Source organism: Platalea leucorodia (genome assembly GCF_965183815.1).
Source record: "Platalea leucorodia genome assembly, chromosome: 4".
NCBI classification, from domain to species: Eukaryota; Metazoa; Chordata; class Aves; order Pelecaniformes; family Threskiornithidae; genus Platalea; species Platalea leucorodia.
The window spans coordinates 31,521,009-31,548,736 of NC_138826.1; the positions used below are offsets into that span (position 1 = coordinate 31,521,009).

General features: G+C 40.0%; 1 protein-coding gene across 2 annotated transcripts; it reads left to right on the plus strand.

The window, feature by feature from the left end:
- The first annotated feature begins 336 nt into the window (after positions 1-336).
- MMRN2 (multimerin 2) lies at positions 337-27,252 on the plus strand. Of its 2 annotated transcripts, XM_082309603.1 has the most exons (7): positions 337-655; positions 14,460-14,582; positions 15,825-15,931; positions 17,302-17,370; positions 18,640-18,813; positions 19,074-20,984; positions 22,009-27,252. In XM_082309603.1, exons 1-7 carry the CDS (start codon positions 381-383, stop codon positions 22,395-22,397), a joined length of 3,048 nt encoding a protein of 1,015 aa, XP_082165729.1. In that variant the 5' UTR covers positions 337-380; the 3' UTR covers positions 22,398-27,252. The 2 variants fall into 2 exon arrangements, with proteins under 2 accessions (XP_082165729.1, XP_082165730.1); XM_082309604.1 differs by lacking the exon at positions 18,640-18,813.
- The last annotated feature ends 476 nt before the right edge of the window (positions 27,253-27,728 follow it).

A 27,728-nucleotide genomic window follows, 5' to 3' on the forward strand; every position in this document is an offset into this window, starting at 1 on the left:
TCCTGTGCCTGAGGGAGAAGGCAGTTGATAAAAGCCAAGTTCCTGTTCACAGATAAGTTTAGAAGGCAGCCAAGCTCAGAAGTTCCTTAAATAAGCTATATTCCTACCACCTTTTTTTTCCCTTCTGTCAGAGGCATTTGAGCCCCACACAGGAACCAGACTCACATTGTTCAATAGCCACGGACGTTTCCACAGTAGCTGGGAGGGACGAAAGCTTTTTCCGCTCTTTGTTAGAATTTTTTTTTTTTTTTTTTTCCCCTCCTTCCTTCTTCCAACTTTCCAGTTAAAGAATATTGCTGCGGCATTCCTGAATTAATCCAGGCTGCACTTCAGAGAAGAGAACAAGAGACAGGTGTAACTGGGTGGGGAAAAAACCCACGATGCTAGTGAAGCTTCTACTCATCTGGAATACAATAGGTTTGGCAAGGCTGGTCAAACACTCGGACCATCATGGATATCATGATGGCTCAGTGCACAAGCCAGGAATTTATGAGATCTCTACATATCCCCAGAGGGCTCCTCTGTCACGCAAGGAAGAAGGTTATTGGGAGGCAGAAGGGCTTAGGGAGGATACTCAAGATTATCCTTCAAGTATGATCTCCTCACATCAGGAAGAGAGAGATTTTGAAGCTGCGAGCCCACAGTCCCGAAATGGGTAAGTACCCCAACGTGTCTGTCTTGCATGTAATGATAGGGCAATCCTGCCTGATACCTTTATAATCTGCTGATAAAGAACCATTTTCAATAGAAGTTTCTCATGAAAAGATATTGGATTTTAGGGATCAATCTATATCCAAACAGGAGGGTTTAAAATGTTTTAACTACAGAAACAGAAAGCTAAATTGCTTGTGGAGGATGAAACCACAGATGGGACCGGCCCTTTGTCCTAGCCCGAGACGGCAGAATGGGCTTAGGTCTCTGGACACACCTGGCAGATACGAAGCCTTCCAGTTCTTCTGTAGCACCATAAAACAAAACATTACTTCTGGCAAAGCAGAACTAGATGAAATTAATTTACTGACTTTTTCTCATCACAAACAAACGCTGATTATTTTTGCTGATCGTGACAACCTTTGCCCATCATTGGAATGTGCCTGGCTGCAGTCTTGGGCCTTGGGAATAGAGAGGGAAAGAGAATGGTGGGATGTTAGCAAAATAAAAATAATGAGGAGTAAATACAACAAAGTAAGGAATAATAATAAGCATGAAAATTACTACAAATTTACCCCCTTCAAAGGTTTTCATGACAGTGAAATGCTTCTCATGGTAATCTATAGCAGATGAGTAGCCAGTCTGAGTGGAAAAGGCATGTACTTCACCAGAAAGATTTCCAAACGCTATGATTTTTATAAGTTTTACAGGGCACGTAAGTAGGTCTTTAAATGTTTAAAACAGATGAAAACCAAGCAGGACAGTGAATGAATCTTTTATAGCCCTGATGGATAGGTACTGCAGAGCCCTGTTTGGGAGACCTGAAACAGCAGCACAGTGAGTGCTGTTCACAGCTCAGTGCTTTAGGATGCCCTGGTGTTTTTCCCTTTAAATGCTCTTGAGGAAAGGAAAAAAGGGAGATGAAAAGAGACTACAAAACCTTGCTCATGTCATGCTTCCCTTTCACGCAAACTGAAGTATGCAATCTTGTTTCTAGTCTCATCTACATGCAAAATTAAGGCCTCCCTCCTGCACGTAGCATGGTGAGTGTATTAAAACCCTGTTGCCTTTCATACATTTTCCCACAAATCTGTACCTCCCACCATTACCCTTAAGTCATTTTCTAAAGCCTGTAAGTGTTGACTTCCAGTTTCCTGATGGGCAGCATTTGATAATGACATGCACTGCTAATTCACCAACTCCTGGTTAATGCATTTCAGACACTGTCAGAGGATGGAAAACAAAGCCTAAGTGGTACTCTGGACTTCCACGTTACACTGCAAGGTGGTAATCATTTGATTGCTGGTTGAAATGCCAAAAGCAGTCTGAAAACTATAAGTACTATGAAAATTCAACGGTGTAAAAAAGTGCACGTAAGGTCAACAAGATGCTGTAATATACTGTCCTAATAGGGATTTCTTCCTTTGCTATGGAACTTTTTTCAGCACCAGTTTGTGTAATTCAGCTCAGCACTAGCTGTTACTCATCCTAATTTCCTCCCAAGAAGAGAAATACTTCCGCCTTTTATGGAGATAGTTGCATAATGAGTCAAATCATAACATTCTTCCCAATTATAAAGCTATGTTGATGACTACAGGCAATGAAAATCTAGCCTGGCAGTAGCTTTAAGGTATTTGTTCTTTTGCTACAGCTATCACATTTGTAGTGCACACAAGCCCAGGAAGCTGGTATGTCTTATGAAAGAAATTTGAGACATTGAGAGGAATTATGTCCAAAAGCAAGGGGAGAGAGCGCGAATAAGAAGGGACAGCATGGCTCCCCTTGTAACTGCACTCCAGTTTCTAAAAGTCATTGCAAATGGTTGAAGCAATGTACGTTCAGAGCCTGAAGCCCTCAAGTGCATGTCAGGTGCTCACGGCTGGAGCACCCTGCTATGCATAGACAAGAAGTTGTCATGGATCTGGTATTTGCTCCCTACAAGTGTGACACACACCCTGGAAAAAACATTAAGAAACTGGGCTTATATCTCTAAAGGGGAAAGCAAGAAGAAAAGCATCAGGAGTTAATCAGGAATTAAGAGATACAGGGAGATAAAGACAAGCCATAAAAAAAGCCCAGGGTGGTAGAGAATACTATGTCCCGCTTCTACTTTGCTTTTGAAATAAGAAAATACTTTATTTTCAGAACTAGGAAACAAACAAACAAAATCTACGGTAACTTTGTCTCTGAGACAAAGTTTTGACACTCATTATTTTCTAGCAAAAATGATATGTTTTTTTTTCCAACTTGTTGCTATTTTCCTTATGTATTAGGAATAGTGGCTGTCACAAAATAGCCTCAGATTTTTTTTGATTTAGATTATTACTTTTCTTATTGCAGTTATTTGAATAATTGAGACTATCACAACTAGTAACTAGTCAGACAGAATCCTCTGGTTTCTGTTTCAGCATGTGAGGTGAAATGACTCATTAGATTCCAGTCAAATGCTTGGATATGTTACTTCACTAATGAATTCCTCTCAGAATAACAAGATTATTCTAATAAGAGTTTTAAAATAAGAAGATCAGTAAGAACTCACTGGCCTTTAGGTGACTTTCTAAAAAAAGAGAAATGCATAGATAATAATCCTTTTGTTTCAACTATTCTTTAGAGGAAGAACTAGGTAACTGTCTAGTATCTCAGCTGTTGCTTGTATCTGAATGCACCAGAGAAGCTCTGCATGTTCAAAGTGGACAAGTAAGGGACCTGGGGGTCCTGGTGGACAGGAAGCTCAACGTGAGTGAACAGTGTGCTGCTGTGGCCGAGAAGGCCAATAGGATGCTGGGTTGCATCAAAAAGGGCATCACCAACAGAGATAAAGAAGTCATCATCCCTCTCTACTCGGTGCTTGTCAGGCCACACCTGGAATACTGTGTACAGTTCTGGTCCCCGCTATACAAAGAAGATGTGGACAGGCTGGAGGGGGTCCAGAGAAGGGCCACCAGGATGATCAAGGGTCTGGGAAGCCTGCCGTATGAGGATAGGCTGAAAGAGCCGGGCTTGTTCAGCCTTGAGAAAAGGAGGCTTAGAGGTGATCTCATCACCATGTACCAGTACTTAAAGGAGAGCTACAAAGAGGATGGAGACTTCCTTTTTACAAGGAGTCACATGGTGAGGACAAGGGGTAATGGGTACAAGTTACTCCCAGGGAGACTCCAATTGGACACGAGAGGCAAATTTTTCACAATGAGAACAGTCAGCCATTGGAATAATCTCCCCAGGGAACTGGCTGACTCCGCTACACTGAACACGTTTAAGACTCAGCTGGACATTGTGCTGGGCCATCTCGTCTAGACTCTGCTCTTGCCTAGAAAGGTTGGACCAGATGATCCTTGAGGTCCCTTCCAACCTGGTATTCTATGATTCTATATAGTGTTTGTACTTGTGGGTTACAAAATTAAAAAAAAAAAAAAAAGGGGGGGGGGGCAATTTTCCAAAGGAAATAATCTGTTTTTCTTTCCTCCCCAGCAGCTGTACCTCATATGAGCTGATTGATTTGACTTTAGATATTTTATTCTGTGGCAGAGGTAAATGGATCCATGTGTACCCAAACTTTCTGCAGAATTAAAAAGGGAAATGAAAGCACAAGTACATGAAGAGATCTGTACTGTGAAATTGCTGGACTGTATTAGCATTTGTTTTAGCAATGAGAGATGAAGAGCAAGAACAGTAAAAACTGGTTCTGGATTTCATAAATGCTCAATGCATAATACCCCAAATAAGTAATAAATACATTTGCACTCTTCATTTCCCATATAAAGCAGATGCCTAACACAGAACTTCATGGGAACACTCTTGTTACCAGTGGCTTTCCTGTGTGTGGATACAGGCAGCTAAAGTGAGGCTTGAAAAAGTGCCCGGGACATGACCAGATATGTGGAAGTTCTAGAAGCGATCCAGCAAATATCAAATAAGAGCTTTCATTGACTTTATCTTAGCTCATCACCTACTCTAATACTTACCACTAGGTGTAACCAATTCAACTGCTGTCTGATCAAGTCATATTGAAAGGAACAATAAATACGTCAAGGAGATAATACATCACTATTGTTATCCTGACAATTGCTATGTGGATGACACACCCGATAACTTGCGCAAACTAGTCCTAAACTGACAAGCCACCTTGGAGATTTTTCTTTCTTTAGAGCCGCTTCCATCAAATACTTGGTAATGACACATGAGCTGGCCTCAAGGGAGCTGAAGGAGAGGGTCACATAAGTATACAGCTGTGTGCCCTCCCTTAGGCTGTACAATTCAGACCTGGGCAGACAGAACTGGACACACACGTCGTCCTCCTCCATGCGGCTGTATGAAGGCCAGGAACATGGTGACCCAGCCTTTGAAAGGAAAGTTTCCCTGGCCCTGGAAAGAACAAGCCATCTTCTCTATACCTTTGCCATGGACTTACCTTTGTTGATCTCAGATCCATGGAAAGACCTCTACTGTAATTACACTCAGAAGGACTTGTTTTCTTTCCCTACAAACAATTATTTCTCAAATCAAGCAATGCACTGAAGCACCATTAGTGGAGCACTGTAGCCCAAGGCTCCTATCTTTTCTCAGCACTGAGCAGAATCACAGCCGGCTAGCTTTAATCTAATCCATGTGCCTGCAACATCATGAACAGTCAGGCTGACAACTCAGATTTTATGCACCTAGTGTTCACATTTCATTAAAAAAAAAAAAAAAAAAAGAAGAAAAAAAAAGAAGCATCTAAAAGGTGCGATCCCATCATATGCTAGCTCTGACAGCAAAACCCAAAGCCACCTGTACCCTCAGCTGGCCTGACCTGTCTGCCAAGTAACACTGTAAACCAGATCACTTAAATGTTCCAGGTTAAAAATAATCTTAGGAAAAAGCAGAGGTTATTTTTAACTTTTGCCCTCAGTAACCACACTGACAAATTTGGTCCCCAAATGGCTGGCTCACACAGTAAGGTAGAAATGGACTGCGGTGATGAGATGGGAAGGAGCAAAGCAACTAATGCTGGTTTCCCCATCTATGACAAAGCCTCACAGAACTTCTCTTTTTTCCAAAAGTGTAATCATTGCCAAGTAGTCCACATTTTCGATTTGCCCTCCAGTTGAGTAGGTGGTTTAGTCTTCCTTCTTTCTCTTTAATCCACACACACACACTCAGCCTGCCATCTGTTGGGATTTTTCTTACAATTACAACGTGCATGCAAAAAAATGAAAAAACAAAACCAAAAAAATCCCCAAACCCCACCACCTGAACTATAAATAGGAAAGGCAGAAATCTTCAGCATAAGTAAACAGTAAATCCTTAACAACTACTTTAATGTATTGTCCTGGTTTCAGCTGGGATAGAGTTAATTTTCTTCTTAGTAGCTGGTAGAGTGCTCTGTTTTGGATTTGGGATGAGAATAATGTTGATAAGACACTGATGTTTTGGTTCTTGCTGAGTAGAGTTTACACCAGTCAAGGACTTTTTAGCTTCTTGTGCTCTGCCAGGTGCATAAGAAGCTGGGAGGGAGCATAGCTAGGACAGCTGACCCAGACTGGCCAAAGGGCTATTCCATACCATATGACATCATGCTCAGTATATAAGCTGGGGGAAGAAGAAGGAAGGGGGGGACGTTCGGAGTGATGGCATTTGTCTTCCCAAGTAACCGTTACGCGTGATGGAGCCCTGCTTTCCTGGAGATGGCTGAACACCTGCCTGCTGCTGGGAAGTAGTGAATGAATTCCTTGCTTTGCTTTGCTTGTGCGTGTGGCTTTTGCTTTACCTATTAAACTGTCTTTATCTCAACCCATGAGTTTTCTCACTTTTACTCTTCCGATTCTCTCCCCCATCCCACCGGGGGGGGAGTGAGCGAGCGGCTGTGTGGTGCTTAGTTGCTGGCTGGGGTTAAACCACGACATTTATTTTGAGGTTTGGACACATGATTCTGTGAAGTCACCTTTAATTAGAGGAAGGCTTCCTGATGTCAGCCAGGTGTGTTATCTCACTGAAACACACTCCTCTTCCTCTAATTTCGCACTGAGACAGCCACAAAGAAACAGGCTTCTTTTTGCAATTACCCAAGGTGTCAAAATACAGAACAATTATTCTCCGAAGTGTAGACAAGCACAGAAAAGCCAAATCAGTCTTATTCTAGGGAAAGTCAGAACAATGCTCAACCTTAATAGCTTATTTTTTTTGTCCACTTTTACAGGAAAACATCCATTTATTTAATTAAGACTGGTTTCACACTGACTCATCTGTTTCTTCAAAACTAGACAGGGACTTTCTTAAGAGGCTTATGGGATACTGAAATTTCCCAACAAAGGGGCATAGAACGTACACTTAAAATAAAACAGGTTTGGATGAAATGCAGCTAAATGTGATCTTCAGCCCCTGACATCCTGCAAACTAGTGGAATGGCCATTGAATGCTCAACAATAGCTTTCACAGTGCCAAGTTCATTAACAGAAGCAATGGTTTCCTATCAAAGTCAGGCACTTGGCTCCTTTCAGGACCTTAGGAAATTCTCCGATATTTGGAATGGCTCCCTATTAGCATATTTGCTGCAAATGACACAGCTTCATTGCATGCGATACAGGAGTTATTGAACGTTCTGTACCCGAAGGATTGTTTTATTTCACAGCTCATTAATGCGAGCTACAGCAACTCATTCTTTCAGCAGATAGCAAGGGATCTCTTGTTTCGGCATACCCACAGAACCACCATCAGCACTATTACCACATGGATCCGATGCCTTCCTACTCATGAGGGGTCAACACCCCTTGAACAAGTGATGGGTGGCCAACCCCGAATAAAATTACACTCATGCCCAAAACATGATCAGGGCAAACCTGAGCGCATGCCATGTGGGAAGGTTGTCTTCCCATGCATTTTGGACTCATTGGCATCAGCACAGCTTTGCTAGTAGGCGGCCACTGGCTGCGATTCCTGCTTCAAGACAAGGTCTGACAAAGGAGTGAGTGTGCTATAGTAGGGGTGAACTTCAGTCTGCAGGAATCAAAAGACGAAATCCAAGTGTAAGCTGCCCTCTGAGTGGGCTGTAGAGCTTCTATTGTGGGGAGGATAATATAAATGAGGTAATAGCTGTGGGTGCTTTGTGAAGAGGAAAAACCTCTTGCATTTATTTCTCTGAAGTAGCTCATACAACAGTTGGATTTGGCTCAAAACCAGCTCCCAGGCAAGCCTGTTTTCTCTGGAGCTCCTGCTCCCAGTGAGGCTCCAGGTTCAGGACTGGGTTTGCTCAGAAAGCCTTCACTGCACTAAGTCTTTAGGACATTCTGCAGGACAAGTCCCAGCTGATAACAGACTAACTGGCACTACTGTTGGAATAAAAGTGGCATTCAACAAGCATTACTCAGGGCTCTGGAAGGCTTCCAGCACTGTATGGAAATCCACATGTTTGAAACTACCACTGCCACTCTTTTCAGCCCAGCTTCTTAAGGTAAACTGCAAATCAATCAGTCTGCTTAAACCCCAGTGAAAAGCAGGGTGGTTTCTGGGATGACTCACAGGAAGATCCCAGACCCTGCCTGACAGGGAGCTCTACTCATCCTAAGGAAAGACAGAAAAATATGAGAGTTTCTGCTTTCTGATTGTAATACAGGACTACTGGCTGCTCAGGAGGAGCTGGAGAATTCACTGATAGACCACCAGCAATCACTCGCTATCTGCTAATTAAAAACCCAGTGGCACACCGTGTTCCCTTGGAGTGCTAGCACATTTTTCAACATGAATACCTTCTGCATTCCATAATGAATAAAAATATACATCTGTCTTAAAACTGACATGCATAGTCCTAGTTTAGATTAATCTAAATATGATCTTTTACCTCTGTTTTATTGAGGCTGCTTTTCCTGGCCGGTGAGAATTTTGCACTGTGGGAGAAACAGAGCATAGATTACACCATAGCTAAAGCCCTATACTTCTTTGCCGCTTCAACTGGTATGAATCAGGACTTGTTCTGCACAAGTTAGTGCAAAATTGCTTGTTTAAATTAGGAGGGAATAGTCCTCTATTGTAATTTTGTAGCACATTTAAGCAGCAATAATTGCTTATCTGGTGCCTTTTGCACTGTATAGAAAAGGAAAGCGTCATGGACCTGCAAAGTTTTGTGCTCTGTCAGTGGTAGACACAGGAATGGCTGGACAGGAGCTTTCAAAGCAATGATAGAAACTGGCTTCCTTGACAATAAAAACCTGGGGAAACCGATGAGAAGGACAACTCAGCTGTGCTACTACAGCCAAAAGAACACCAAAACTTATGAAAACAATGTCCTGAAGCCCTGAAGCTTTTGTTCAGGCAAAAATTCCACTGACCTAGGGAGTGCCTAAAACTATGCATTGCAGTGCCAATCATAAGAACATGTAACTAAGAAAAATAAAGCATGTAAGTAGCCAGCTGAGCTGGGGGGCATTACTCACACTCACTATCATGCTGCAGTTGTTGGTGTAGTGCTGTATGAAAAGAACCTACCCCATGTTCATCTGAGCAGAGTGATAATTACTGCAGATCAGCCATCTTGCTTTATCTCCCAGTTCTGTGGGCTTTATTTTGTTTGCTATGATATAAGGTGGGCCAGCCAAATCCTAGAACCAGAGATAGCACCACCTGCATTTTGCAATGTTTCAGTAAAAGCAGAAGTAGTATCTAACATAAGAAAAAAACATTGCAAGATCAGTTTTTAGTTTAAAGACCCCAAAAAGTTCAAATAAAAGGAGCTTGAGCTAACCTAAAGTTTCTGAATCTTATTTAAATGCAGAATGCCTCGTCATCAATGCATTTAACCTCAGACAAAAGAACACGCGTCAAAATAAGGCAAAAATGGATGACTCTATTCATGTGAAGACTCTATTCAATAAGTAGATTAGAAGAAAACCTAGAAAAAAACACCTAGTCTAGTAAAGAACATTATTCAGATACTCTCTTTCCTGGTTAAAAAAAAAAGGATTAACTTACTTGGAATGTAAAACAGGAAAAGGAATAGAACAAATGAAACATCTGTAGCCCTGGATTTGCTAGGGTTTCCTTAAGTGTTGCTCTAACTTGCAGTATTGTTATAAACTTTACCATTCACCAGACTGGAGAGAAAGCTCTTCTGCTCTTCTCACATGAGCAACTTCTTTCTTCTCCTCTCTTCTTGGCAGCAGAGGCTTGCATCAAAAGGAAACTGTATTAAAGAGAATAAAAGCAGAGGGTGTTAAGTTGGTTATATATTCAGTGAATGAAGCGACATAATTACAAAGAGGGGGAAAAAATGCAGAAACAGAACACAAAGCTGCTGTGTCCCAGAAACCAGCTGAACAAAGAAAGCGCTATTTGTGAAAGAGCAGCTCTTTGAAACTTCAGAGCCTGATTCAGAGCCCACTGGTGCCAGCAGCAGAAGTCCTGCTTGCCTCACTGAACTTTATATCAAGCCTTCATAAGCCTTTAAATTGTTCCACTTAACATTAAAGAATGACATATTTTCTCTCAAGGTTAATACAGTGAAGGAGTATTTTTAGTAACAGATATCAAAGTTTCCTTAAAGGAAGCATTTGACAAGATGTGCAAAAAGTACTGCAATAAAAGTTTCACCTTTGGGCACATGTATATCTATATTGCAGCTCATTACAGATGGGAAAAATAAGCCTTATTTACTTATTTGATGAAAGAATAAATTTTGATAAGCTTCATGGAACTCGAAACCACTAGAAGTTCTTGTTATCAAAGCCAAAACATGATATTATGTACCACTTCAGCTCCACAATTAAGCTTTTAAGATCAAGTGAGGAAGAACTAGTGAGCAGATACTAAAGAAAAATGGACACAAAGAAATGTGACCACCATTAAAGGAAGTTTTTATTGAGAGTCTATCTAATTCCCCTTTTTTTCATGCTGTTCATTCTGCATAACGCTAACAACTGTCCAAAGCAAGCATCAAGTTGGGATCAACCACTGATTCAATTTCTGATACAACATAAGCCCGTTCTACAAGTAGGAAGCCCACCAGATATCTCCAACACATTAAGAAGTTTTGAAAGGGAATCCTTGTATTTTCTATTAAATTTGCGTGCACGTTTACATCTGCAATATAGCAAAAGTACTCACAGTCATATGATGCCACATTCTTGCTCACACACGTGTTGATGCATGTAAACATTTGGTTTAGATTTGTATGGCCTACATGACTCAAAGGACTTGTTTGGGAGCTGTGTATGGTGGGAAAAACAAATCAGCCCAGATGATGATTCATGGGGTGTGGAATGTTTTCATTAGGAAAGAACAAAACACTAAAGCCAAAGAATCCTATTTTAAAAGGAGGTTTCCACACTGAATGCAGACTCCTGCCCGGATCTGGCAGGCATCCCGCAGGCAGACCCAAGATACTGCACCTAGCAACAATGCCAGCGAGCTCCTGCAGCAGAACGTCACTTTATTCCCCCAGAGAAAAAAAAAAAAAAAAAAAAAAAAAAAAAAAAAGAGTATTTGAGGGGGAAAAGCCATTCCCAGTTACGGCTTGCCAGGCACATGTGAGAGAACAGCCTAACTACAAGCACAAATTGGGTCTCTGTTTCACAGTTATTCATCTTACATCGACCACTGGAAAGCGATGCAGCCTTATAAAGCCTGGCAGACATACGCACACCTCAGAGGCAGGCATCAGCCAGAGCATGTGTTGGTCTGCTGGCTCTAACTGAGCTGCCCAGTGACACAAGCAGAGCGTTTGACTCTGGAAGAGTAATGATTTAATAAAAACTTGTGGATTTTTCCTCTGGTTCAGTCCCATAGGAAAAAAGACTCCCATCGATAACAGGCACAAAAATTCCCCCAGTCATTTGCAAAGGCCTTACAACTACAGTTGTTTTGGCTTGAAATCACAGCCAATGCTGCAGCAGGCTGCTTTCCTGTTCAGCTTTCCCAGAGGCACAAGCTTTGCCAGATTCCTGCCCCTGCTTCTAAGAGATGAAGAGGTTTGTTTGCACGGGTGCGACTGAAATCGCAATCACATTTTCCTTAAGAAACGGGGGAGCAGAAAAGGCTCTGTATGTCCCAGCAAGCCTGGTGAACTGTTCCCAGCTAGCCCAGGCTGTCTGCCCTTTCCTCGTGATGTTTCCAGCTTCCTTGCAGCTTTCTCTCCTTCTCCTAGTGGCCCGGCCGCAGTGGCCGCAGCTTCTGCTTTTGTGCAGGACTCAGTTCCCCATTGCTTCTGCAACTCTCTGAGAAAGGCAACCTTTTTCCGCGTATGCTGATTATCAGAGATTTGGTTCCTGTCTTCTCATTTAAAAATACACTGCCTAAAGTTCAGCTGCTCTTTATCAGACATGGCTCTCTCCCTCATACAATGCTCTGCTCCATTACAACACAAGCTCTGACAAACTCATGGAGTACAAGAACCTCCTGATCTCTCCAAACACACCAACTGACACGACTAGTACTGTCTAAGGCTTGATTTTACTTTTTTTCTGAGGAACTAGCGTTGATTTCTTATAGGAAAGGAATTTAAGAGTACGCATAATGGCATATAATATGATTTCTAATTTTTCCCCAGGCTTCATTTAAGCAGATATGTTGCACATATTGACATCAGCAAGCTCTAAGGCTCATAGTAATGGCTGTGACTATGGTGGATGCTATTGTACTGGAGGTAGTACAGCAGACCCCTAGAGATGCCAGACAGAGGGAGAAAAACCCAAATCATGTGAAAATAGCACCTGCTCACTCATCAGATTTACTCTTGGGCATTCAAACTTTCCAGTGACAAACTTTTGAGTACTGAATTGCCAGCAGCAGTATCAAGAAGAATAATGTTAAAAAAAACGCACAAACCCAAACCCTAATGACCAGTTCTTGCCATCACTAATACACCTGACACATAGACATCTAACACAGCAGAGTAGCTCAGTGTTTCAGATTCATGTGCTCTTCAACCAGGACAGCTAATTTCATGACAATTAGAGAACTGTTCCCTCTGCAGGTGCTTTATCATGCAGGAGCAATGAAGGTCTCAAACCCCTTTTGCAACTGATTTCATGCTCATCTTCCCATCTGGAAAATGAGACTGTGATTTCAACTGTGGACTCTGGTGTTTTGGTTCAGAATAGTTAACAGCCCCAACCCAGTGAGCATCAAGGGATGTTTGGAGGAGCTGCAGGTTCTGCTGCAAAGGGAAGAGTTGGATTTCATGGGTCACTGGGGGAGATAGAGTCCTCTGCAGCCTGCCTGATGCCCAGGTGGCACAGTCTGTGGAAGGTCACTGCTTCAGAGCCTAAACCACAGAGGCTGAGCTGCCCGAGTCAGTGTGCTGCTGTAAGCCCCTTATCCCTGAAAAACTGCATCTTCATTTGAAAAGAGGAACTAAATCCAATCCCTGCTTCTGTTTCTCAGGACAGGAACCAGTCAGGTTAACTGTTAACCTGGCAGCCTGTTTGGACCTGTCTATATAGAAACACTCTGGAAATTTAAGGTGAATTAGCTATAACAGTGAGGGTGGTATATATTTTTTCCATTTCTTTCTCCAAACTGCTCAACCCCACCTTTTCCCTAAGGAAGAGGATTAGCATGTTTTAACATCAGTATGTTGTTAAGTGATATGTTGTAATTTCTTAATGGCCCTGTGTGCACAGTTTTAGAAATAACCACATTGTAGGTGCTCTCCTACAATAGGCAGGATACGTAGCCAAACTCGTGTGAAACGCAAGGCCCCAGGCTGTCTTTAAGACAGGTTGTCCGTAAAATGCAATTGCGGGTTCAGTGGCTCTTCCTCTGAGGGTTTTGTAGCCAGAGTTAAACAGTGAGAGAGCAGGGACCCCTTGTCTCTCTATAGCTTCTTTGTCGAAACAAAGCTGACACATCCCTTTTCTATTCATCACTATTCATAGAGAATGGTAGGATCCCTTTGTGTTTAACTGGTGAACTTCTGTTAACACACCATTTGAAATAGCGTGTTGAATGCATGCATAGTTTATCAATAATTGCAATTACTAATTGATCAGATGTTAATCATCACATATTTTTTAATTTCCCATTACATTATTACTCCTCATTTTCTGTCACTTCTGATCTTGGATCTTAACCATCAAACTTCAACCAACAGTACACTTCCATGTCTTAACTTTAAACTTTTGAAAATGAAGAGGCTCACCTACACTCTGGGGTTAACAGATGTCTACATAATTCTGACTTGGAATATTTACCAGGCTAGTAAAACTCACATGTCCTTGCTATAAGCATAAAACTAAAACCCAAGAAAACCGCCCTCATTTTTCCAATATTATTTTCCTGCAGATGATGGGAGAAATTATTTCAAAGCTAGTCTAATTAATAAAATCCAATCAGTGACTATATTACCTTGAAGAAGTAATACTTAGGAAGACACTGATTATTAATGGAGTTTATGTAGGATTAAGTTTTCAGAAGCAGTCTGCCTCAACCTGATGAGTCAGTCATTAGGCATCTGAAATGGCAACGTGCCAAGAAAGGCAATTTGACATTTAAAGCGACATTAACCTGCAGGTTATCGTGAGTTGGAAATTTCTCCTGTTAAATGAAAGGACTGGAAATGGAAGTAATGCATCAAAGTTCAGACAATCAACCCCTTTGTGACAAACTCAGATAAACATCCCAAATGAAAACAAATGAACTGGGAGCGGAGGGAGAAGCTAGCAAGCATTTTCCACTTTCCTCATCATCCAGATGAAAAAAAAAAAAAAAAAAAAAAAAAACCCAAACCACAAAAACCCAAAAAACGACGACCCTTCTGCATTTCACTCTTCCTTGGCACCGTTACAAGCAGAGACTTTAAAAGACCTACTTCAAATTCCTTTCCCCTGTCTTTCTTCCACTAGCAACTGGTGTTCCTTCATGCAGTCCCGGCTGGTAACATACATAGAAGCCTGCATGAAGGAGAAGTACATTGTCAACTCCCAACAGCCCTGTCTAAATGGAGCACCAGACTGCCAGAAGATCATGTAAGTATCCTAAACAAAACCAATGAAGGCAACATAATTTTCTCTGAAGTATCTAAATGATATTTTCAAAAGTATTTAATGACACATTTTGAAAAGAATTAAAGCACCAACCCAGTTCAATACTGAAGTGACGTAGGGTCTGATTTATGTACCTAAGGTGATCAGGCATTTAAGTAATCTGGGAGAACAACTGCTTTTCCAAGCCATCAAGTACAGGACTACAGGGTGATTAAACGATTTTTCAAATCTTCCCACATGTTTATTCAGAAAAAAACAGAGACCATACCTTTTCCATGATTTTTAGGTCATAATACACACGCATAACTTAAAAAAGCTCTGCCTGTGGCCATCAGTGAGACCATTTACACGGCAGGAGTTAAGAGACGTGCAATTGCCCAAGTGCTTACTCTTCTTTCAGAAGGACTGGCTGTCCAAAGAGTACTGGTGAAAGCCAATAGTGTACCTTAAGGTACTGACACATTTTTAAAGTTGGGAGCCATTGAATCACAATACACTTTTGCATTGAAATAATATTTAATACTCACTGACATGTTTTCACATCTATGTAGTTACTTGATGGCAAAAATACTTTTGTTCTTTGTTAATACAATTCATTTCTCTTTCTCTCAACAAAAAAAAAAAGTTTCATGATTATATCTAGTGGAGTTTTTAACAAATTTGTATCTTCCTTGGTACCAGTGACATTTTGGAATATTTGTTTAAAAATAAAACTTTCTCTACAACTCATGAGAATATTACAGAAGTTCAAGCTCAGTACAAACTTGATTGCAAAGGACTCTATTACAATAAATATTAGTTGCGTTTCTGATAGTTACATAAATTTGCCATCTGTGACATTTCTCAGACTTGTGTCAGATCAGTGCCAGCATGTTTGGAAAAAGTCTCTGCCAAAGAACAGTAAAGCATGCAGCAGGCCCCTGGAGCCCTGCTCACTGAAGAGCAGTTACATTCTGTCTGCATGCAAGAATTTGCATGCACCTCCCGTTGATAGAGAGTAGTCCTGAAAAGCAATCTTATGTAGGGGAAAAAAATTGCTGTGGACTGCCTAAATGTTTTACTAAGCAGCAGTGATACTGTTTATGACAAATTTCTTAACTGTGTTCTGCATTAGTCATCTAGGACACACTTGGCACCAGACTGCTGCTACAGTCAGTGAATTTACCCCGAGAGACGCCAGCTGACAATAACTTGCAATCTAATGCCCAGACCCTTACTCCCCAGGTACAGGACAGCTCTGAAGCCAGTCTATCAAGTGAAACAGAAGGTTTTGAAGTCTTTGCAGTGGAAATGCTGTCCTGGATTTATTGGCAAGGACTGTGAACAGCGTGGTAAGGAAAGCTAGAGAACAAGCATGAGAATTAATGACTATGCTAGTCACAGTTGCAAGAAATGTTTGCCCATTTGTTTCCCCCCCCCCCCCCTTTTTTTTTTTTTTTTTGAAAATCAGTGCCTTATTTTCTTTGGTCTGCTATGACTGAAATCATTGATAACTTGAAACAAGTAGTACCTGTAATTAACTGCAATTAGTAGCCAATAGCATTAGCTACTTATTCTTCCATTGTAAGCTTTACACACGGATAAAGGTATTCATTTGCCAGGGGGCCTGTCAGATATACAAGTCCATCTAGGAATGCCTAATTCCAGGTAGAAACTGGTGACATCAGAAAGCAACACTAGTATGTAAAATGCCCCTACAGTCAGTTTACAGGATGAAGTCATCTGGCTAGGGAAATCACAACGTATCCAAGTTCAAACAAGGTAGGCAGCATTCACTCTCCAGCCTGCATTGCTGCCTCCTCCCTGCTTACCCCAGCCACACAGATACCAGTGCCTAGAGCGGGGAGCAGCCCTGCGACACAAGAACACAACCCAGGCTGTTACGCCCGTGGAAGCTCTAGCAATAGCCTTTACATAGAATGAACTCCTACAACGCTTTGCACTGCTGAATAATGACGCATGCAGCTGCTAAAAGACGGGGGGGGGGGGCAGTGTGGTTTAAAAACTGGAGTGCTTCATGGCATAGGCAGGATTTAGCAAATAATACTCCAAAAGTAGAAGGAGAATTTAAACGGATAAAAGGTAATTCCCCCTAGTAATTAAGGCAACCATAACAAACACGTCAAACACTTGTGTGAAAATTTTCACACAATCTTTGCCTAACTCACCTACCCAAACAGACTCCACGGATAAAATGGGAGTTCCTGTTTTTATCTCTGTAGGTTTAGATTTTCTTCACAGACTTATCTCTAAGGTGATGCCTCAGCCTGACCTTCATTTATAATGTCGGAAAGATATTACCAAATACATTGCTTCTAGTTTAGTCTCTCCTTCGTTACACTCATTGACCAAAACCAGCTGCTCCATCTTTATCTCCTCATTTGTACAGCATCACTCACTGTAGTTAGTGCCATCAGAAAGTTCGGGTAACTTTGTAATTGCTGAGCAATAACTCAGCATGAGTTAAAAAAACCACCCCTACTGCATAGCATTATCATTTATGCAAAGTTGTATGTTGTGCAGTAACATAAGCAAAGTAAATTCTCCAGACAAGATGTTCTTTCCCTAAGAAACCTGCAATGCAGAAGCCTGTCTCCACATGAGTTACCCTATACATGAAATTGCCCTGCGGTGCCTTGCTAAACTGTAATAATTTCTGCATTTAAAACAGTTTCACAGATGTATTACATCTCAATTGCAGATCCCAATTTTATTCTGGTGCCAGGAAATCAAACTGAAGGACGGGAAGAAGAGGAGTTCTCAAAACACAGTATGTGCTTGAAGTTATTTTGCTTGCCATTCTTTTACCTCTCAGTCACAGATCAGAAAAAAAAAGATGTATTTTTTAGCTGCAATTTTACCATGATAAGCTATAGACAATATCTCTAGTGAAAGCATTATTTGGGAAATCTTTTACACAACTACATTTATTGACATAAATGAGGGCTTTTGGTATAACACTACATGAACACTCTAGACAAAGCATCCAAAAGTTTCAAAAATTGTATGCTGGCTGGTCATCAGCGATACCTGGTGAGAATGCCAGCTGGTACAGAGTGTTAAACCTTTCAACGGCATGGATGTTTAACCCCTTGCTCTGCTAAGTGGATTCACAGGAAAGAATACCATGCTCAGAAGTCTTACCAGAAAAACAACCTATTCAAACGCTATTTTAGAGCAGCTACCCAGTAGCTTTGAGATTATTATTATGAGGTACCGCAGATTCACATCTCAGGCACTCTATCCTACCAATCTAAGTATCCAAGAAGGACCTTTCCTTACCCTCTGGGGAAATGGTGTGGCTTGCGGCGTTGTTAAGTATCTTCTAGCATTTGGCTTTAGGGTAGTATTGCAGCCCTGAAAGAGAGTCTTCTTTACATTATGCTCTCAGCCCTGAATGAATATGCACTTGCTTTATAGAACTTAAGTTTATAAAACATTACATTGAAATGTCAAAGGTAACCCTGGAGGGTAAGAGGTCCCCAGGATGGCACAGTTGGGATATACCAGTTTCTGCAACACTCTGTACACTTTGAAATCTACAGCTCAAATTAGCAGGTATTTATTTAGAATAACATCAGTTAAAGGGCCCCTCAGCAAGAGTCAGCTGACACTTGCATCCTATGCTTCTGATTCCTTAGTGAAACACCTCAACTGCTCTTTCATCCTGTCCTTTTATTCTGGGTTGTTAAACCATGCTATCCTTTCAGTCAATTGGCTTGAAAGGAGTTATTATTCCAGAACATTTTTATGGCATGGGGATACTTTAAATGAAGAGCATTTTACTGCCATCACGGCTAGCATGGCTGAAGTTCTTTCTGTTAATATGTAAATACATTAGGTTTTCATCACTGTTGAAAAAAAGTCTTTGTGAAGAAACCACGAGTTTAGGTGCTATAAATCAACAAACCCGCTAATTGTCAGTGCAAAAGTTTCAGAGCAAGCAGTACACAGGTGTTCTCAGAGGTCTTGTAGGAATACCTGTCGCCTGGTCGCTGCACTCCGTTGCATGACTTTGTTTTTTTAATCTTGTGATTAGTGTCAACATCTGTGGATTCAAGAGAAATGTTGGAAGTCATTCAAAATCATGAGGCATTACTGGATGATCTTCAAAGTGATATTCATCAAGCAGTCAGCAACTTAGGTGACTTACAGAGAATATTTGAAAACAACGGTACGAGCATGGTGTTAGAAGTGAACCAGAGCAATTCAGGTGAGAGGTCTGACGCAGAATTATCAGCCTGCCAATAGGCCCTGTAAAACTACGCAGATCAGAAAGAAAAACTGAAAACAAAAATACCCTGATATTCCTTGGTCTGCTAGTTGTTTCTAAAGAGAGCAAAAATGGATGCAATTCCAATACAAATTAATGAACCAAATTCACATACTTGAGTTACCCTGGCCAGATTAAGATGTGTTCCAAAAGCAGAATTTAAATTTAATTAAATAAATTTTTTTAAACTGTGTTAACAGATCTACAGGAAAGGCTTCTGCAGCAAGTTTTGTTTCCCCATGTGGAGAATTTTCTAAGGAAACATTTTAACCCAATGTGGGCAAGCTTCAACAGAAGCTTACAGAACCTCTCGAACATGGTAAGAAACCTGTCCCACGACGTGGAAGCCAACAAGAAAAGCATAGAAAGATTCCAAGAGAGCACCGTGCCCAAGAAGGAATTCCAGGAGCTGGGAACTAAGTTTGACTCAAAAGTCCAAGAAAACGTAGTGAAAGTTGATCAGGTGAAAAGAGATCTAGAGAACCAATTGCAAATGCAACAGGCTAGTATTCACTATAATCTCACCATGATCAAGGCAGATACTGACACAAAGCTCAAGAAGTTTCATAAGATACAGCAGTCCCATTTCTTAGCGTTGAACAACAGCATAGCAAACATGAAACAAGAGCAAAACAATCTTGAAAATAAATTTGAGACTTTGAAAAAAAATTTAACAGAACTCTCCTCGCATCATGGTCCCAAAGATGAAAATACCCAGTCAACCATCAGACAAATAAATGACATTCTGGCAGGGCATGCAAAGCAGCTTAAAGAACTTTACATGGAGTCAGATGTGGCCTTTCAGAATATTGCAGTTTTAGAGAGGTGGTTTAAAGAGTTAAAAAAAAATATCTCAAAGTATAGGCCAGAAGATCTTACAATAACTTTAATGGAGAAATCACTTATTATGGAAGAAAACAAAGCAGCAATGGAAAGGCAGATATCAGAGCTCAACTATACTCTCTCAAATCTTCGGGAAAACTATTCAGATCTGTTGAGGTACATGGAGGAATGTAATTGCCAGAGAATATCTTCTGACACTGATGTACTGGAGGAAGATTTAAAGAATATCACTTATTCCCTTGAAGGCACCCAATCAAACTTAAAGGATAAGAAGCACCTAGAGTCAGTTTTCAGAGATCTCTTGAGGAACGAAATTGAAGAGCTCTCCTCAGCTTTTCCATCTATCTATCAGTCCCTTAATCTCCGCCAAGAAGAAAACAGACAGCTTCAATCACAAGTTATGGCTTTTTCAGAAGACATAGGCTTCTTGAAGAAGAAAGATGAAGAAATCCATCGACACATCAAGTATCTCAATAGTTCTTTCGGCTCTCTTTTGGAAGATGCCATGCGGCATGAAGCAGCACTGGAGGCTTTACTGGGAGAAGAATTTATGGAAGTCTTGTTTGAAGAAGATCCTAGTATCCTAATATCATCAGTATTTCAGCTGCAAGAATCTCTCAGACATCTCTCAGATAAACTCCAAGAACAAAATGTGACTTTAGAATCTCTTATAAAGAGGTTTCATCTCTTGGAGAGAGGTCAACAGAAAAATCATGATGCTCATACAGCTCTTAAGCATCCCAAAGAAGAAATGCAAACATCCTCTACTCTAGATGAAGTTAGTAGTCAACGCAGCATCGTAGAACATATGGAACCTAACTATGAGGCTGCCAAAGATGACTCCTTGGATAGCTCAGCTCATAATGACATCATGACTCTGAAGAATGACATCAAACACCTGAGCCTGGCAATCAAGAGGCATGAATCCAGAAGTGACATGAATCTCTGCTGCAATCATACAATAGCAAATGTAATTGAGCCACTCAACATTTCTGTGGAAATTCTCTCATCAGATTTAGCAACCATCAAGCAGAAGCTGGAGGAACATCTGCTGATTTTTAAAAAGCTATTTGGAAGCAATGAAGAATTAGTTGCCTCAAATATAAGTCTGGATGTTACAAAGATTCAGTCAATGCTGACCAGAAAAGTGAGAAGGCAACAGAAAGGTCACGATAAGCAAAGAGACAAGAAAAAGCCTGAGAGGCACAGAGAAAATATGCAAATGATAAGTGGAAGAAATACAGTACAGACAGAACTTTTGGAAAAAGGTGGGTTCTTTTCTTTTACTTGCTCAAGTGCAGGTCTAGCTTCTTTCTGGGCCCTGCTGTAAGTTCCACACACAGCATATTAGTCGTGAGACCTGTCAGTATCTTGTGGGATGCTGGAGGGAGAAATTCTGACATTATTTACATCCTCCTCCTCCATCAAAATAAGCAGTTTGAGTAAGAACCAAGTTGATACGCTGCTGCAATTTGCTCGAGGCCAATAAAATTACACCCAGTATAGCTGCTGGAAAACTGGCCTCAAACTAATTCAACTTTAGATGTTCAGAACATAAATTTTGTTTGTAGATGCTCATGTTAATGTAGTAGCAGTTTTCTCTTTTGAAGATGATGGGGAGTGCTAAGTTTCCTGGTCTTACTTCTTTTTCCTCTGTTATTTGAGTCTGGAAGGAGCGTACTCAAAGCACCAAATCCTTCCTAATGTGGACAGATACATTAAATGAACTGCTATAATTTGCACAAGTGGAACAGGCAGGACTGACCAGAGAGCACACACTCTCTTTTACAGCTAAGCTTCAGAGACAAGTTTTCAGCTTATACTTCACTGTCACTTGGCTGGTTCCCTTTCCCTGTAAACATGTGGCCATAACCACCTGGTAATTACAACCACCACAGCTTTAGCGCTGGCTTTTATGATTGTAGCCCTTGTTATGGACATATAACATAGAGCAAAAATCAGCCCCTTTAGGCATCTGTGCTGCAAAACTGTAGTTAAGACTGAATAAGCAGAAAATGTATTTCAAACTAATTTATTTTTAGAACAGCAAAGAAGTGCTACTTTTTTTTTCCTGGGTGGTCTCAGCCTTATACTTTTCCAAGAGTAGTGCGTCAGATATTTCCAGGAAACCATTTGATTTAATCCCAGGCACGTGCCCATTTCAAGCATTTAGCTCTACAAAGGAGCATACAGAAATCAGGCCTGATGGGGCTTCATCCTATCTCCCACCCTAATGATCCTGGGGAGAGAAGAGTGCTCACTGCTAAAATCCTTTTCCTCTTTCTTTTTCAGACTCATTGGTGGCATTCCATGTGGGATTCTCGGAAGGCAAGGATAAAGAAAAAACTCTGAGGTTTAATGAAACTTACCTCAATTATGGAAACAGCTATTTCCCTGAACACGGCTACTTTAAAGCACCGCATAAAGGTGTCTACCTGTTTGTCATCTCTGTGGAGTTTAGTTCAGGACCAGCATTAGGACAACTCTCCTTTAGCCGTGGGTACAAAAAAACTCTCTCAAGTAGTCAGAGGAAAACACCAAATGGAAACACCATGACTACTTTTGCTATGGCAGAAATGGAGAAGGGGGAAAAAGTATGCTTTGAATTGCTGCAGGGCTCTGTAGTGAAACGGAGTCCACCTGGGACAACAATGGGTGGATTCCTAATATTTAAAACTTGAATAGTGACATTTTGTTTTATTGGTATCTTTCCATAGATGCAATGGATCAATTCACTATTGCTTCATCTGTGATGTATTCAATCCTACTGCATGTGTTTAAACATAGCATTACCCTAGATTTGTCTTCATGCTTCTTTTCTGGAAGTGTTTGGCTTTTGATTAGTTGCTTATGAGCAGCAATGGGATTTTCTTTCAAGTGATGAACTAATGGCTTGGACTCCAAATGTATCGGCACACACGTTCCCAAATCCTTCTATTGCGAGAATTGCACCTAAGTAGAAAAAACGTTTTGTGGGACATTCTTCACTTATAACACAAACAAATTCTCCTTTCCCCTGGCAAGAGAGTATTCTCCCATGGCAAATACCCCCACCACTGGCAAGGGAAAGATTTTAGGAAGGACTGTACATATCAACTCTCATATTTTGTGAATAGTATCTTAAAACCAAGAAACCAGGACAATTTTCCCTCTTAGTTCTGTGTGGCCCACAGTCAGTCACAGACTGTCTCAGAAACTTCTGCAACTCAATCCAATTCAATGTTTCAATCTGTGCACTACATGAACACCAGAGGAGACTGATCAAACCCACCCTATGCACCCTATGCTAGTATTCGTAAGCAAGGATCTTAGAAACGGCCCTTTTTTTTTTTTTTTTTTGCTTCTGGGCCTGGGCTGTATTTCAATTACATTGCAAAAATTTAATAGCAATATAACATTGTTAAGATGAACTACATCTACATTTAGACACTAGGAACATCTCAACAATATTCAAAGAATATTAGTGAAAATGCAGTTTATTTCTAAAGGTAATCCTGAAGAATATCATGAATCCAGCCCAGAGTTCAGCATTTAGCAAATTGTTTAAAAACAAGCAAGCAAGCAAATAAAACTAACAGCAAAAAGGCAAGCTCATTGGTCTGCTGTCATTGTTGAACATAAAATAAATTTATAATTAGAGTAAACCAAAGAGTAGAATTTCTGAACTGTGGAGTTTTTTTGAATTTCCAAAATCTCAAGATGACCGTGTCTGGTCATGTCCTAAACTTTTCTTCTGTCAAATAAAATATCTCAAATGCTTTAATTTTAAAGAAGTTCAATTATTGTGGTATTTTTCCTTGTCTATCCTAATGACTTATAAAACAATTAAATTTGCCAAAATGAAATGCATTTAGAATGTTTTTGATGAAAGAGGTAAATTCTTATTACTTATTTTATGCCCTTTTAAGGTAGCATTTTCTAACAGAAATCTATTCTGCTGTTAAGGTGTTTTGTCCCCACCCACTTGTGTTCTAAGCGACACTAAACTACAGAATTATTAAAAACCACACCAGTACCAATACACATTACACGGAAGACAGCAGTTTGACAAGCAGACAATATGTATCTTTTGAAATAAAGCTACAAAGCAGTTTCAGCTACTGACTCGCTGAAAAGATTGCTACTCTCCCTCCTGAGAAATCCAAAAAAGCAAATGACTAAAAATGATCTCCCATCCTCTCCTAGCCAATGCTGATTTTCACATGAGATTAACGGGCCAAGTCTCCCCATTTATCTAGCATGGAGCCACATCTTGCGCTGCTCTGTGGCAGGCAGCATAAAGTGCCTGCAAGCTCAGTGTCACCTTCTGTCCCACAGATTGCTCAAATATCTGAAGGAAGGAAGAGAAGAAAAATTTGAAGAGGTGAAATGTCAAAAAGGAAGAAAAGCATCAAATTGTAAGATTAGGTTCCTTCAGTACAAAGCTACTATACTGGGGTGACCCAGGTGTTTTTACCAGTGGTCCTCCAATTATGGGCTTTTGTGGTGGCAGTGTTCTACAGTGCCAAGCCAAGTGTGCTGCCTGAGTCAGGGTAGCTCAAGGAACACCCCATCTTCAGTGCACACCAATTCTGCAGCTACCAGCTAAGTTCCACACTTCAATACAGACAGGGGAGGTATATATATATTTTAAAACGCTTTGCTTGTTTTTAAAGCTTTGACAGAAAACTTCAACTGGAACAAAAACCATACAGCTACTTGGAAAAGGACATGGTAGGTAGTAGACAGGATAGCAGTTCATCCAGATAGGACTTTTAAAGGTTTGGCATCCTTGTGCTTACCAGGGTTTACTTTTGTTGAATAAGCCAGGCACGTTCAGAGATCATCGACTCCAGAGTGAACACAACGTTAATATAAAGATGTTTTCATATTTGTATTCTTCAAATATGTGCTTAAGTTAGCCACCTGCATATACAAAGAAGACATACTTGACTGGAACACTCTCATTTTTAGACTATGAAGCAAAAAATTAACTAAAGATAATGGCTTACATCATTCTATGGGCTGCATAAGCCAGGAAGCCTGACTTGCTTCTCAAGCAACAAGAGAAAAGACGATTAAGCTACTAGGTTGTGGTGGTTGTTTTTTTGTTTTTGTTTGTTTGTTTGTTTTTGTTTTGTTTTTGTGTTTTTTTTTTTTAAATGAATACATCAGCTTTTTAATAAAATTCCATCTAAACAACCACCTCTCAAATACAAGCAAACTATTTGACTACTGGTATAAATTTCTTTAAAACCCACCACAAACACTTGTTTTGTTGTTTGTGTTTTTTTGTGGGGTTGGTTTGTTGGTTATTTTGTAAGATTAACACAGCCACATCACCATGACCTGCATTTTTAGGCAACAGACTAGAGGAAACCATTTTAATGAAGAGATACCAAACTCCAGATTAGGATCTAACGGAAAGAAAAATTTGCCACAAAAATGGCAAGAGGACAAGGATGATTAACTGACAATTAAAAAAAAAAAAACAAACTATTGGCTGGTTCAGTAGATTAAGAATAGGGGATTTTCAAACATGAAAAACAAACTGAAGCTGACCATAGGCATTAGGAAAAGAGAGTTGTCTGTAGGAGCAGACAAGTTGCTTCAGTTTATCTCATAGCAGACCATCTAGACTAGCGTGCCTGATGGCAGTTTCAGCCAAGCACCAATACGCACAGAAACATGTATGCTTACTCCAAGACATAGATATATTGTCAGCCTGAGCCTCATATTTAAAAAAAAAAAAAAAAAAAAAAAAAGCTTCCAACTTCTCTTAGTACTTCCCAAAAATCCTGTAACTGCCAGAAAACGTTGCCAATAGCTCAGGTTTCTGGATTTCCAGATCAAACCACTAAGCTTTATAAAAAGATAAAAAAAGCTCTGCATCTTAATGCCTTCACGTTGTTACTGAAACTTTTACTGCTTTATGAATGTCAGTAGCTTATAGTGCTTTACATTTTAAAATTAAAGTCTCCTAATGTTTTTTTCGTTTCTGTTACCAAGATGATCTCTTTACTTTACTCAAAAAGGAACTACCCATTGTGTATCAACAATTTTACTTTCTGTAGATCCATCAGTGCCTGAATTCTGCAACCAGATTCACCTGAACCCATTTCAGATATCCACATCAAGGCAGTCTTTGAAGTACATGGTGGTCACCCCTCATGACCCAGATTCATGAGGCGGTCAGCCCACAGTAGTGGTCCTCTCGTGACTCAGATTCACAGCTGGTATTGACTTACTACTCACTATCAGTGAGAAAGACTGAAGTGGTATTTTGGGGAGAGGTAAAGATAAAGCTGCAGAAGGGATTAATGAAATTAATGGAATTAAATCTGATTGTTTATGGAATTAGTAACACTTCTGCAATTTATTTAAAAGCTTGTGATTCAACTCACCAACTACTCAGTATGCTCCTTCGCTTGCCCACAAAAATATACATGCGGGGTTTTTAGACATGTCACTGTGTATGGCTGTTTCAGTTCTTAAATACTGGTGCAAGCTTATCAATACCAGATTTTTATATAGAGGTCAAAAATAATCATATACAAACATTTTCATATTCATTATTAGCAGGCAGTACAATTTATTTTCATTTATCACCCCCACTATTTTTTCAAAAGGATCCTCATCTCGTTACGATATAGCACCATCATGTGGTCATTTTAAGAACATCATTAGCGGGGAAAAAAAAATATTACGTGCTTGTCAAAACAAAGAATGGTGCAAAAAGTTTCAGTTACCCACGGTATTTTCATTATCTCCTGTAACGCTAATATAAAATGCCCAGTTTTCAGTCCAACCATGATCAGTGTAATCAGTGAAGATATTCCACAAACTACACAATAGCCACAACCGTAAGAAAAATCTTACTTGGCCAAGATACTAATCATAAGGAGACAAATCTTTGTGCAGTATAATTTCCTGGTATTACGTATTGAGGAAAAAAAGGTTTAAAACTACATACAGTCTAGTCTTCCACTGTACTTTCCAGAACTCTAATGCAAGAATTTAACACTTGACTTTACAGAAGAAAAAAAAAAGTGTTATAATTATCTTTGTAATATTCCAATAACAGTTTATAAGATGCTCAGAGATCAAAACTTTCTAGCTACCATAAAAAACTATCCTTAAAGCTAGGATTATTCCTGATCAAAGGCAAAAAGAGAATAGAAATTGATCTTACTTCTTCCTGCTTGCAAACTAAAAGTGAACTCTAGGGAAAGTAGTAGCCAATACATTTCTGCAATGAGGAAATAAATTCTGAGGTTTTATAGAATTGTGTACTCACAGATGAGATATCCTCTTGATTGGTCTTCATTTGCTTGAATCATAAAAAACAGAGTGAATTTAGCAGGCTATACAGAAGCACCTGCATAATTTTGTAACCAACAGCACATATTAGCTCAAATCTCTTAATTTGGATATCACTACACAAAAAGAATGTTGTACACAGAGGGAACAAAATCCAATTACAGAATCCCCCATTCCTTTATCTTTTCTTTTTACCTGAAGAGCTTGAAGCAAATTTATATGGATAAAACCAACATGTAGCGAACTTGCATATGCTCAAATAAAAGAATTATTCAATTATGACTTGCTTCTGGCTTTGCTATAAGACAGGGATAAAAATCAGGAGAAGGAAACATTGGTTTTACTGTTGTGCCCAAATTTAGTCCAAGGAATACAGAGCCTGAACTTATAGAGCACCAAATAATTCTGAACACCATTGAACAACAAAAGTGATCATTAACAACTTACTCAAAGACTGTGGGGAAAAAAAAACCATAAACGAGGTATTAAAAAGTAGGGAATTATTTAGTTACAGTATTATGATTTCCAAGTCATTACACATTTTTAAGGCAAAATCTTATAGTAACAAAACACATAACTAATGTGTACTAAAATAAGGTTATTTACTTAAAAATGATACATTGGACATAATCTGTGTACAGAACAAGCAATTCATGGTAAACTCAATAAGGCACCTTCTAAAGCAGATGCTGTACAAAATACATTAGTGTGTT

What these genes read in the sequence shown, in the direction of transcription:
- MMRN2 (XM_082309603.1), top strand. Translation starts at nt 381, where the DNA reads ATGCTAGTGAAGCTTCTACTCATCTGGAATACAATAGGTTTGGCAAGG. An exon ending in CCAGACTGCCAGAAGATCAT is followed by an intron (nt 14,583 to 15,824) that starts GTAAGTATCCTA and finishes CTTACTCCCCAG; the next exon opens with GTACAGGACAGCTCTGAAGC. An exon ending in CAAGGACTGTGAACAGCGTG is followed by an intron (nt 15,932 to 17,301) that starts GTAAGGAAAGCT and finishes TCTCAATTGCAG; the next exon opens with ATCCCAATTTTATTCTGGTG.